General features: G+C 39.2%; 1 protein-coding gene across 2 annotated transcripts in view; it reads left to right on the top strand.

Moving 5' to 3' along the window:
• The window catches only part of MTRF1 (mitochondrial translation release factor 1), a 51,620-nt gene that overhangs the window by 6,668 nt on the left and 32,113 nt on the right, over positions 1–12,839 (top strand). For both annotated transcript variants that reach the window (XM_008066381.2, XM_008066382.1), the window contains 3 exons: positions 6,339–6,430; positions 7,940–8,021; positions 8,218–8,325. In XM_008066381.2, coding sequence (XP_008064572.1) covers positions 6,339–6,430; positions 7,940–8,021; positions 8,218–8,325 — 282 coding nt within the window. The remainder of the gene's footprint in view (positions 1–6,338; positions 6,431–7,939; positions 8,022–8,217; positions 8,326–12,839) is intronic.

Raw genomic sequence — 12,839 nt, 5'->3', positions numbered from 1 at the left:
TGCTGGGCTCAGGTGATCCTTCCTCCTCAGCCTTCCAAGTAGCTGGAACTACAGGCACACACCACCATGCCCAGCTAATTTTTTTAAAAATTTATTGTAGAGATGAGGTCTTGCCATGTTGCTCAGGCTGGTCTTGAACCTGTGAGCTCCGGCAATCCTTTTACCTCGGCCTCCCAAAGTGCTGGGAGTATAGGCATGAGCCACTGGGCCCGACACCCCCCTCTTTTTTTAACAATAGCTCTATTGTGATATAATTCACATGCCACACAATTGCCTATCTAAATGGCTTTTTGTATATTCACAAAACAGTGTAACTATTACCACAGTCAATTTTAGAGCATTTCTATCACCCTAAAAAGAAATCCTGCACCCCTAAGCCATCACATCCAAAGCCCCATCTTTCTGCCAGACCTAGGTAACCATTAATAGACTTTTTATTTCGATAGATTTACCTATTTCAGGCATTTAATATAAATGGACTCATACAATATATTGTCCTTTGTAACTGTCGTCTTTCACTCAGCAAAATATTTTTATTTTCATTTCTTGAGTCAATGTCTCACTCTGTTTTCCAGGCTGGAGTGTAAGTCATATATCATGACTCACCGCAACCTCAACTTCCTGGGCTCAAGTGTTTCTTTCACCTCAGACTCCCGAATAGCTAGGACTACAGGCACATGCTACCATGCCTGGCTAAATTTTTTATTTTTTTTTTAGAGATGAGGTCTAGCTGTGTTGCCCAGGCTGGTCTCGAACTCCTAGGCTCAAGCAGTCCTCTAGCCTCGACCTCACAGAATGCTGGGATTAAAAGCGTAAACCACTGTATCCAGCCTATCTAGCACAGTATTTTCAATGTTCATACGTGTTTTACCATGCATAAATACTTTATTTCTTTTTATTACTGAATTATCTTTCATTGTATGGATATGCCACATTTTTATCCATTCATCAATTGATATAGTAGATTGTTTCCACTTTTTGGCTATTGTGAATAATGCCACTATACACATTTGTATACAAGTATTTTCATGAACATAGATTGCTGGGTCATGTGGCAACTCTGTTTAACCTTTTGAGGAACTGCCAGACTGTTTTCCAAAGTTGCTGTTCCAAAGTTACCTTGAAGTCCTAGCATGGCAACCCAAGTACATACATATACAGATCTTAGAAGATTCTAGATCTGAAAAATAGGCAGAACTGTTTTAAACATAGCATTTTACATTCCCACCCACAGAGTATGAAGGTTCTAATTTCACCACATCCTTGCCAACACTTATTGTCTTTCCTTATAATTATCGCCATCCTAGTGGGTATGAAATTGTATCTTACTGTGGTTTTAATTTACATTTTCCTAATGATTAATGATGCTGAGCATCTTTTTATGTGCTTATTGGCCATTTGTATGTCCTCCTGGGAGAAATGACTGATCAGATTCTTTGCCCATTTTTAAATCAATTTGCTTGTCTTTTTATTATTGAGTTGTAAGTGTTCTTTATATTCTAGATACAAGTCCTAATCAGATATATGATTTTCAAAGACCTCTCATTGTGTGGTTTGTCTCTTCCCTTTCTTAATGGTGTCCTTTGAAGTATGGTGGAGTTTTGTTTTGTTTTGTTTTGTTTGAGTCAGTGTCTCACTCTGTTGCCCAGGCTGGAGTGCAGTGGTACAATCATCACTGCTTCAGCTTTGACTGGCTGTACTCAGGTGATCCTTCTGCCTCAGCCCTCCAAAATAGCTCAACTATAAGCATGTGCCACCATTCCTGGCTAATTTTTTATTTATTGTGGAGATGAGGTCTCGCTGTATTACCCAGGCTAGTCTCGAACTCCTGGGCTTAGGCAGTACTCTCGCCTTGGCCTCTCAAAGTGGTATGATTACCAGCACGAGCCGCTGCGCCTAGCCAATATTACAGTTTCCAATTTTGGTGATGTTTAATTTATCTTTTTTTTTTCTCTTGTTGCTTGAGTTTGGGATATCATATCTAAAAAATTATTGCCTAATCCAATATCACAAAGTAAAGCATCTGTATTTTGTTTCAGTAGTTTTATATTTTTAGCCCATTCATTTACTTCTTTGGTCTACTTGAGTTAATTTTATATATAGTGTTTTCTGTTTAATGAGGTATTTATTTTTTATCTTTTTTTAAGGGGAAAATTTGCATAGCGACGCAGGCTTGCTCTGTTCCCCATGCTGGCTCAAACTCCTGGTCCCAAGCAATCTTCCCATCTCAGCTTTCTGAGTAGCTGGACTACAGGCAACTTTTTATCTTAATTTTTAATTTTAGTATTTCTTAATATTGCTATTGCCTCAGAATTTTTTCTTTTATGAAAATGTTCAAAAATATATAGAAGTTGAGAGACAGGTACAGTGAACTAACCCATGATTTAACATTTACTCAGATATTTGCTATTGATTTTTTTCTTTGATTGATTGATTAAGTTGGGCTCTCACTCTTTCACCCAGGCTGGAGTGTAGTGGCATGATCACCGCAGCCTCAGCCTTCTGGGCTCAGGCAAACCTTCCATCTCAGCCTCCTGAGTAGCTGGAACTACAAGCATGCATCACCATGCCTGGCTAATTTTTTGATGTTTTGTAGACACAAGGTCTTATTATGTTGCCTAGACTTGTCTCAAACTCCTGAGCTCAAGTGTTCCTCACACCTCGGCCTCCCAAAGTGCTGGAATTATAGGCGTGAGCCAATACACCCAGCCTACTTTAGTTTCTAAACTTTTCTCTGTGCTCCATTTGTTTTATAAGAGGTGTTAAGTGATGTCAAGGCTAGTCACTGTCACCCTGTAAAGTACCGGATGTTCAGAGCCTTACTCTTTTTTCGCCTTTTGTTAGTGGTACCACAAGTCTCTCACATAGGCTTAAAGAAGATATTTTTTACTCTTTTGCATAATGCACTCAGATCTGTTAACTATTTAGTTTTGAGAAAGTTACTTCATCATATTAGGAGCTTACTGGGTGCTTTCTAATTGAATTGGCATAACCTCTGACAGTCTTGTTTATATAATATATAATATTAGTAGATTGGATTAGATCATTTTCTAAAGATTCTACTAGCTCTACAATTCTGCTTTTCTATTATAATAGTAATAATAGCTACATTTACTAAGTCTTACTATGTACCAGGTACTAAGCCAAGTACTTTACAAATATCTCCTTTGAATGCTCAGAATAACCTTATGAGGTAGGGATTATTATTGACACATCCCCTTTTTATAGATGAAGAAACTAAGATTAAATTTCCAAATTGTCACTTAGCCAAGTAATGAGATACCAGAACCTCTGTTCTTACCTACTTCATGATGATTCAAAGTCCAATAGAGTTTACCTCTGTAATGTGACTTGCATGAGTTCCCTTCTGTTCTTTCCACTAATTTCTATCTTCATTTACATCTCTGACCTAGATGATAACAATCAAGTCCTAACATGTAGCCCACCTTTAGACTTTTCCAGTCCAAATACAGTCAATCAAATTTCTCACCTGCTCAACTTTTTTTGGTATCTCCCATAACCTATAAATAGAGATTTCCTGGTTTGGCATTTAAAGCCTATGTAGAGTGACCCCAGCCTCTCTGTGTAATGTGTTACTTCCCTTTTTTTTTTTTTTTTTGAGTTGGAGTCTCACTCTGTCGCCCAGACTGGAGTGCAGTGGCTGCTTCCGGCCACCGCAGCCTCACCCTGCTGGGCTCCAGTGATCCTTCCACCTCAGCCTTCCAGGTAGCTGGAATTACAGGCATACACTACCACACCCAGCTGATTTTCTGATTTATTGTAGAGATGAGGTCTCGCTGCCCAGGCGGGTCTCGAACCCGCGGGCTCAGGCAATCCACTCACCTCAGCCTCCCAAAGGGGCGGGATTACAGACTCAGCCACCGAACCCGGCTGTTACTTCCCTTTGCATATTCTGCCTTCCAATCAAAATAGACAATTTGCCATTCCCTGGATATATTCATTCTATCCTATGCCTGTGTATTTGCCCACATTGTTAACCTACCAGCTTTACCTTGTTAAAAGTCAGTCCTCTTGCAAAGTTTGGCTTGGATGTCATACTTTGACTTCAGTCTTTCTTTGCAAAACAAGTATGGTCACCTTTCTCAGTTTTATGTTATAATCCTTTATGTAATTGTCTTAACCTCAGCTTCTAACTCCATTGTCTGTTCCTCAAGACAAGGCCTGTGTCTTAACTCATTTTTATTTCTCCTATAGCACCAAACATAGGATATAATAGGTTCCCAAATCTTTTTGATATAATAAAATTGAATTGGATTTTACACATTTATAGCAAATAATAAGAGACTACAAAAATAATTTTTAAGCCGGGCTCGGTAGCTCAGCCTGTAATCCTGTGCCTTTGGGAGGCTGAGGTGAGTGGATTGCCTGAGCCCGCTGGTTCGAGACCCGCCTGGGCAGGCAAGACCTCATCTCTACAATAAATCAAAAAATTAGCTGGGCGTGGTAGCGCGCGCCTGTAATTCCAGCTACTCGGAAGGCTGAGGCGGAAGGATCGCCGGAACCCAGCAGGCCAAGGCTGCAGTGGCTGGGAGCGGCTACTGCACTCCAGTCTGGGCGACAGAGTGAGACTCCAACACAAAAAATAATAATAATAATAATAATTTTTGTATGATTGCAGATCAGAGGTTTTTCTGATGTCTTTGAACTGGCAGACATCAGTTGAGTAATGTCAATCTGGTTTCTGTTTGTGGCATATGTGCACAATGTGGTGCCAGTGGTGATATTACAATTCTGCAACCGATGATTCATAATTAGAATAAGTTCAGAAGATACCTTAGCTAGGAAGCCCTCTTTAATTGTTAAAGTCTGAGTCAGGCCCCATCACTTGTGCCCCTGTGGCACATTGGCATTGCCCTCATCACATATTGTTGTCATGTACATACGTCCATCCTTCCTACCATAATGAGCCCCTTTAGGCCTGAAACCACGTTTTATTCATTCTTGTCTTCCTAGCAACTAGCAGAGTGCTTAACACATAGTAAGTAATTTATTTTATTTTTATTTTTTTGTCAGAGTCTTACTTTGTTGCCCTTGCTGGAGTGAAGTGGCATGATCATGGCTCAATGCAACCTTAACCTCTTTGGCTCAGGTAATCCTATCACCTCGGCCTCCTGAGTAGCTGGGATTATAGGTACATGCCACCACACCTGGCTAATTTGATGCTTTGTAGAGGTGAGGTCTTGCTGTGTTGCCCAGGCTGGTCTCAAACTCCTAGGTTTAAGCAATCCTCCTGCCTTAGCCTCTCAAAGTGCTGGGATTGTAAGCATAAGCTGCCATGCTCAGCCACAGTAAGTTTTAAATGTTGAAAGCTTGAATGAGGCATAGAATCCCACCAGACCTTAAAGAGACTTCCATGACTGGAGAAGAATTTTAAAGAGCCTTCTTGCCTTTATAATTCTGATTTTTTCCTTTCTATTTTCTTTATAATTATTAAGTATAAAAAATTTCTACCTCAATCTGCAGCTGTCATCACTGACAAATGAAGTCTCTAGACATATAAAGCAATGGAGCTAAAGGTCATGGGATCCACCGTACTTGGCCACTATATCATTATCTTGTTTTCCTGGAGTTCCTTGCTTTAACTTTCTGCTTTTGAAATTATGAAAAAAGAACCATTGCTTGCATAAAGTATAGGTTACAAAAATGCATTTTGTTTGATCCACGTGATATTTTTCTTTAAATATTGTACTGAGCCAGGCATGGTGGCACACACTTGGGAGGCTGGGGCAGGATTGCTTGAGCTCAGGAGTTTGAGACTGTGGTATGCTATAAGCACACCTGTGAATAGCCACTGCACTGTTTCCTGGGCAATATAGCAAGACACTGTCTCTAAAAAAAATGTGTACTAGATATGAACATATCAAGAGATTTTTAGAGTTCTTATTTCTGAACTATTATTTCTTCTCTTGGACAAAATGGAAGTTCTGCTGTGCTGGACCCACATCACAATGTACCAAGATATGGCTGCCACTTTTAGATAAGAAGTACTCACCCCAATTTTCTCACAAACTTGCTTTATTTGTGTTTATATTTAATTAGCCAGTCCCTTTTTAAATGTGTTTGATTGTGCTGATTTCTGTAATCACTTATAGACATTCAAATCACAAGCTTTGCGGGGGGGCAAGAACATACTGTTTTTGACATTGAGCTTTTTGGAAATGCTTAGCAAATGCTTGTTAATTGACATTCTCCAACTATTCTAAATACTCATTTGTGTAGTCCCTTGCCTTCACAGCTTAAATAAAACTTAGTTGACAAAGAGTTTCCCTGTAAGTATTTTTAAAACTTTACCCATTATATCTGTTGCTGGCTTTTAGGTCTAAATAAACAAGATGAGAAGCAGTTACAAGAACTTGCATTGGAAGAAAGGCAAACCATTGATAAAAAAATCAACATGTTGTACAGAGAGGTAGGTATTAGGAGACAGATTAATCTCAATAGTGTTATACAAATGAATACTGTTTTTGCTAGACTCTGCTTTGTTGCTCAAAGTACTTTCCAAATACCGGCTTATAGTTGGAGTTTAAGTGTTCTTGTATGGTAAGTGATATAGTCGGAGTTTAGGGGTTCTTGATGACAAGCTGGATTGAGTGCTGTAATTTACTGCAGAGTGAGATTGAAGAAATTGTGACATCAAAGAATGAAACAAAGACCCCTACAGTAAAAAAAATTTCAAAGCTGAGTCTATTAATTTGTTAAACAAGAGAACACATGCTAGTAAAGAACTTGAGATCTCCATGGGGAAGAGTCAGAGAGTTTTAAGTGTTAGAAGGGGGAGAGGTGACTGTGTTAAGGACTGTGTTAAGGACTGAACATTTTCAACCTGGATAGAATGGAATCCAAGGGTGTAGAGATGGTTGGTTAGTACAGGTCTTTAGTTAGGTCTAGTAAGAGTCTGCCATACTGGAGTCTCTCAGGGTTCATGATATTCTATCAGCATTAACTGACATCTCCTAGACATGGAAGTGGAAAATTTTCCTTCAGTAGTGGTCTCTTTTCCTTCTAGCTCAGTGGTTGGTGTGTCTGTAAAGACAATGGAGAACGCAGTGCTATATACCTTGTTTCTCTCTGTCACATTTGCTATCTTCCTACCTAGTCTTCCTTACTGTGGGAATCTGGGAGAGGGGCTTTTTGAGGGCTAAGGTGAGTGAAGTAGAGGTATCGGTTGTCTTTATCACTGATTTAACCAGTTAGTCAAAGGCAGATATTTGACTCTTAGTGTAATATTCTCTCCAACAAACTATACCATTTCTAGCAGAGAGTAGGGAGAGTCATGACACCGGCACTTTTAGTTTAATTTGCAAGACCTTTTAGTCATAATGAAATTGCTTTTTCTTCCTGAGAGTAAAGTTGGTGGTTACTCTTTTTATTAGGAAGCCCCTTTTTTCTTGTCACAGCTGAGAAACTCTATTTGAACTTTATCTTGGGAGTCCTCTACATAGTCTTTAATTAGAGTAATTGCTGAGAAGACAGGGCGTGGCATGGTGTTTTATGGAGAACACAAAATCATATGTAAAAAGTCTTCATTCTCTCCAAATGAAGACTTTCAAAGCCTCACTTCATTCTTTAGATAAAAGATGCTACTGTTCAGAACTAATGGTAAGAGATAAAATCTGAAGAAAATTGAATGGAACACTCTGGACTTTGATCTAAACTTCTGCATTTTAGAAAAGTGAGATAACCTGATAGCATTGTAAAAAATGTCTTGACAAGTAACTCCATTGTTAACATGAACTCATCACCTATTTTAAGTCTAATTAGATCTACTTATTGCATTTTAGGACTACTTCTCTTGAGATGCTATATGATTTTGCTAATTACTGATTTTTAAATGTTTTGGGAGCTTTTGTCTAAGTTCAAGTAATATACTATACCAGGGAAAATGTACACACCAGTGCTATTTTTTTTTCTTTTCCAGCTTTTCCAGAGTCTAGTGCCAAAGGAGAAATATGACAAAAATGATGTTGTTTTAGAGGTGACATCTGGAAGAACTACTGGGGGTTAGTAAACTTATTTTTTTGTAAATGATCTTAAAAATACTTGAATTTTACCTTGATTTGATAACACTGTAACTTTAAAAGCGTTACGTGTGTTTGACTTTGGAAATAGTTATTCTTCGTTGTCTAAGGGGCTCATACCTAAGGCTGGCTTTCTTAGAAATTTGTCCTAACTAGATTTTTTTGTATTTTCTTTTAGGTGATATCTGCCAACAATTTACCCGAGAAATATTTGACATGTACCAGAATTACTCGTGCTATAAACACTGGAAATTTGAACTTCTGAATTATACAGCAGCAGATTATGGTAGGCATATTTGAGGACTTTGTCCATAGAGGATGCTGAAAATTATTTTACCTCTGATCTTAATTAGAACTAGGTTGTCCCATTTTAAAAAACTTTTGGTCTTTATTTACTAAACACTGTGACATAGACTCACCAATCATGATGGCTAACTGTAGTAGTGTTCTTAGCTGGGAAAAGAGATTGGGAAGGAGAGAATCATCCTGGAATATGTGAATTAGAGAAATTTCTCCTATGGATGATAAATAACTAGCTTACCTTGAAAATCATGCTGTCTGTTGTTGGAAACAAAGACGTATTAAGGTTTTTACTCTAGACAGCTTTATCATTTACATGATACCATCAGAAAATATTAGACTAAGTAGCTAATGATGTGTTAGGTTTTTATGGGAATATAGAAAAAGTTAATCATTTGTCTTTATTTTCTAGAAACTTTTACTTTTTTGAGGCTGACAAAAATTTATGCAACGTAAGCAATAACAAACAGTGCAAGTTCTTAAACTCTTATTGAAGCATGTTATTTCAAAACAACTGATAGAAATTATTTTATTTTTCCTGTTCTTTTAATTGATCTGGAAGTTATTGTCTGCTTGGTTATATAGTGATACACTGTAGTAGATGGGGGAGTCATCAGTACTAAACCACAGACTGTCCGAGTGGGGAAGAGGATTAATGTGAGTTAAATAATAGAAGGAAATAAAAACCAGTGTAGAGCATAAGTAAATTGCACTTGGAGTCTATTTCAAGTACAGCTAGTGGTCAGGAAAGGAGAATATCAGTGAGAGCAGAGAAAAGGAGCAGCCTGAGTAACAGCAGGGTAGTGGGGGAGAGCTTGGTGTGTGGGTGGGCAGTTGAGGCCAGTTCACCTTATTTGTAATGGGAAGTAATAGCTGAGGGGGTAGATTTTGAACAGCCGAAGGCTGAACTTTGATTGATGGAATAAAAAGCTGTTGAAAATTTTATTAGTAAGAATATAATTTGATAAAATATATTACTTAAGAAGATTGTTTTGACATCAGTACAAAGGATGGATTGAAAAGGCTAGACTTAAGGCAGACTGCAAAGAAGTAATTAGAGTAATCTAGACATGATAAAGAGTTAGAACTGGGAAAGGATTACATGTGAGAGACCTTCAAAGATGAATAGGTGTCATTTGCAGAGTGACTAGATATAAGATTGACTGTTGCTTGCCCAGTATGTCCTATGTGTACACACTCACAATCCTATGAGATAGGTATTTTTTTTTTTTGAGTTGGAGTCTCTGTCACCCAGACTGGAGTGCAGTGACCACTCCTGGCCACTGCAGCCTCGACCTGCTGGGCTCCGTGATCCTTCCGCCTCAGCCTTCCAAGTAGCCGGAATTACAGGCGCGTGCTACCACGCCCGGCTAATTTTTGATTTATTGTAGAGGTGAGGTCTCGCCAAGTTGCCCAGGCAGGTCTCGAACCTGCAGGCTCAGGCAATCCACTCACCTTGGCCTTCCAAAGCATGAAATTACAGGCTGGGCCACCAAGCCTGACTGAGATAGGTATTATTAATCTCATTTTACAATGAGGATCTAGGCTCACAGGTAAGTAACTAATCCAAACCACACAATAAGTAATGGTAGTCCTGGAATTAAATTTAAGTCTGTCTGAGCCAGACTGGTACTACATTCCGTCAGTCTATTCTGACACAAAGAAGGTAAGTCACAGAAATTCTAATCTTTCTAGCTGGGAAGACTGTGATAGTTAGTTACTCATGCTATCGAATGGAATAGAAGTTGAAAGGCAGAACCCATTTGGGAAAAATAATGATGAATGGTTTTTTGAATTATTAAGTTTGAGGTTATAGTGAGCATCCATTTAGGAATATCCAGTAAATGCTGAAGTTGTGTAACCAGACCTTTGGTGAGAGAATGGAATTCAGGAGAGCTACCTGATATCTGTTAGCAGAGAGATAATGTCTGATACTGAGAGAATATGTGAGGATGAGTCTATAGAGAGGGAACAGTCAGGGCACCAAGCTTTGGAGAATGGCCACATTTAGAAAGATAGACCAGTTTGCAAAAGACAACTAGGATTCAGATAAGCAGAAAAAAGATGAGAATAGAGTATTATGAAAGCAAAAGAGGAGAGAGTTTCAAGAAAAATATAATCAGAAACAGCAGCATTAGAAAAAAGAGAATAGTGGGAAGTATCAACAGTGACCTCTGAGATGTATATTTTAAACAGGACTCTCAGGAATGAAAGGGAGATTAACTTAATAACAGGAAGAGAGAGTCTATTCTAGGAATGTAGCGCAGCCTAAACAGTGGTTGGGAAACCTTTGGTCACACTGGCTCACTGAATTTAATTTAAATGAATTAAAATATTTGGAAAAGCACAAAGCCCTTTTTCTAAAAACAAAAAAATTATATTTTACTCAAATACCTTTAAGATTAAAGACTAAGAATAAACCTTTATTCACTGAAATTATAAGATAACTTTTTGAACATTTATTTCTTTATTATAACCAGTTAGAAGAACAAGATGTGGATAGTGAAAGGGAAAAAAACACCTACCTTATAAAATATGCATAATAAATTATATGTATATTTTTAAATGTATAACAAAGTAGAGAAGAACTCAGATACCCATAGAAACTCATATACGCTAAAAGCCAAGGTTGAAAAGAAACAATTTCATGTACAAATGCATACATTAAGTGACCTTCAAAGTTTTATAGTTCTATGACTATAGGTACAAATAGAGACAGTACTCAACCATTACATAAATAGTCCAAACTAAATGATTACCAGATAGTCTTTGTGGAAGTTGTAGAGAGAATGGTTCTTGATAGGTCATGTGGGTCTGACACTGTGAATCTATAAACATGTTATCTAATGAATTGAAATATTTTCCAAGTTAAAGGGATTCTGTGAAATATACTGCATTATCTCTCTAACCCTCAACTGATTAATGTTTATAATTATGTTTTGTTATTCTCTACTCATCAGTTGAATTTGGGGAGTGGTCACCTAATGTGACAGTTCATTTTGTGTGTCCAGAGACACACCTTTCTTTTTTCTTTTTTTTTTTTTTTTTGAGTTGGAGTCTCACTCTGTCGCCCAGACTGGAGTGCAGGGGCCGCTCCCAGCCACTGCATCCTTGACCTGCTGGGCTCAGGCGCTCCTTCTGCTCAGCCTTCCAAGTAGCTGGAACTACAGGCACGCGCTGCCATGCCCAGCTAATTTTGATTTATTGTAGAGATGAGGTCTCGCCAAGTTGCCCAGGTGGGTCTTGAACCCGCAGGGTCAGGCAATCCACTCACCTCAGCCTCCCCAAGCGAGGGATTACAGGCTGAGCCACTGAGCCCGGCTGAGACACAGCTTTCACCATGACTGTAAGAAATACATTAGTGAGAGGAATCCCAGCATCCTTGGAGAGCTCTGTGATCGTTCTTCTCTGTGGGCAAGACCTCACAGTGGGAACTTGGGTCACTTAATTGGGAAACCTAAATGCAGTAGGAGTGATTGGATATCAGGGTGGCAGGGACCAAGTAGTGGCACTCAATTGCCAAGGGCAAGGTGGGCATGGTTACCATAGGGGACAGCGGAGACAAAGGAGCAAGCAGAATTAGTCTGACTTTTGCAGACTTTTGGCATTACTCCTGGTGCTCCTAGAAGTAAAATAGATAGGTAGCCTATTAAATTCTTACTTGATCTATATAAAACAAAAGTTCTAGAGCAAATGAACAGAAGTCTAACCTGATTCTTAGAAAGAGTCATAGCCCCTCAGTTCCCAGACTTGAGCCAGTTTATAGACCCAAAACCCTTTGAGTGAAGGGAAGTGTAGGTCCCCTTGAGGAAGGACCCTAGTACACTGTCAAAACTTTCCCCAGCCTCCCCAAAGGGACTTATGACACTTTATCAGGGCAACTGCTTTGGGGTAAAGAACATAATCAGACCTTTCAAGGACTACCAGACACTGAACCAACACTAATTGTAGGAGACCCAAAATGTCACTGTGGTCTAGTGATCAGAACAGTGACTTAGAGGTTAGGTAATCAATGAGTCTTAGCTCAAGTTCATCTCACAGTGGGCCCAGTGAGTCCCTGAACCCATCCTCTGGTTATTTCCCCAGTTGTGGAATGCATAATTGGAATAGACATACTCAGCGGCTGGCAGAACCCCCACATTGGTTCTCTGGCGTGTGGAGCAAGGGCTATTAGGGTAGGAAAGACCAAGTGGAAGCCACTGGAACTGCCTCTAGGAAAATAGTAAACCAAAAGCAAAACTACATTCCTAGAGAGATTGCAGAGATTAGTGCATCAAGAACTTGAAAAGTGCAGAGATTCTGATTCCCATCACATCCCTGTTCAGCTCTCCTCTTTGACCTGTGCAGAAAACAGATGGATCCTGGAGAATGTTGGTGGATTAGTGTCGGTGACCAGCACTGACCAAGGGTGGGTTAGGACCTGCACCGGAGAATCAGGAGACGGCGAGAAGACCACTCGGAGGCACTTCTTCTGGGAACAGTCTGATCAGGACTGGAGCC

The sequence above is a fragment of the Carlito syrichta genome, unplaced genomic scaffold (assembly GCF_000164805.1).
Source record: "Carlito syrichta isolate Samal-C Ts95f unplaced genomic scaffold, Tarsius_syrichta-2.0.1 Scaffold308899, whole genome shotgun sequence".
NCBI lineage: Eukaryota > Metazoa > Chordata > Mammalia > Primates > Tarsiidae > Carlito > Carlito syrichta.
The sequence above is the reverse complement of the archived record's forward strand: the minus strand, read 5'-3'. Positions and strand labels throughout refer to the sequence as shown.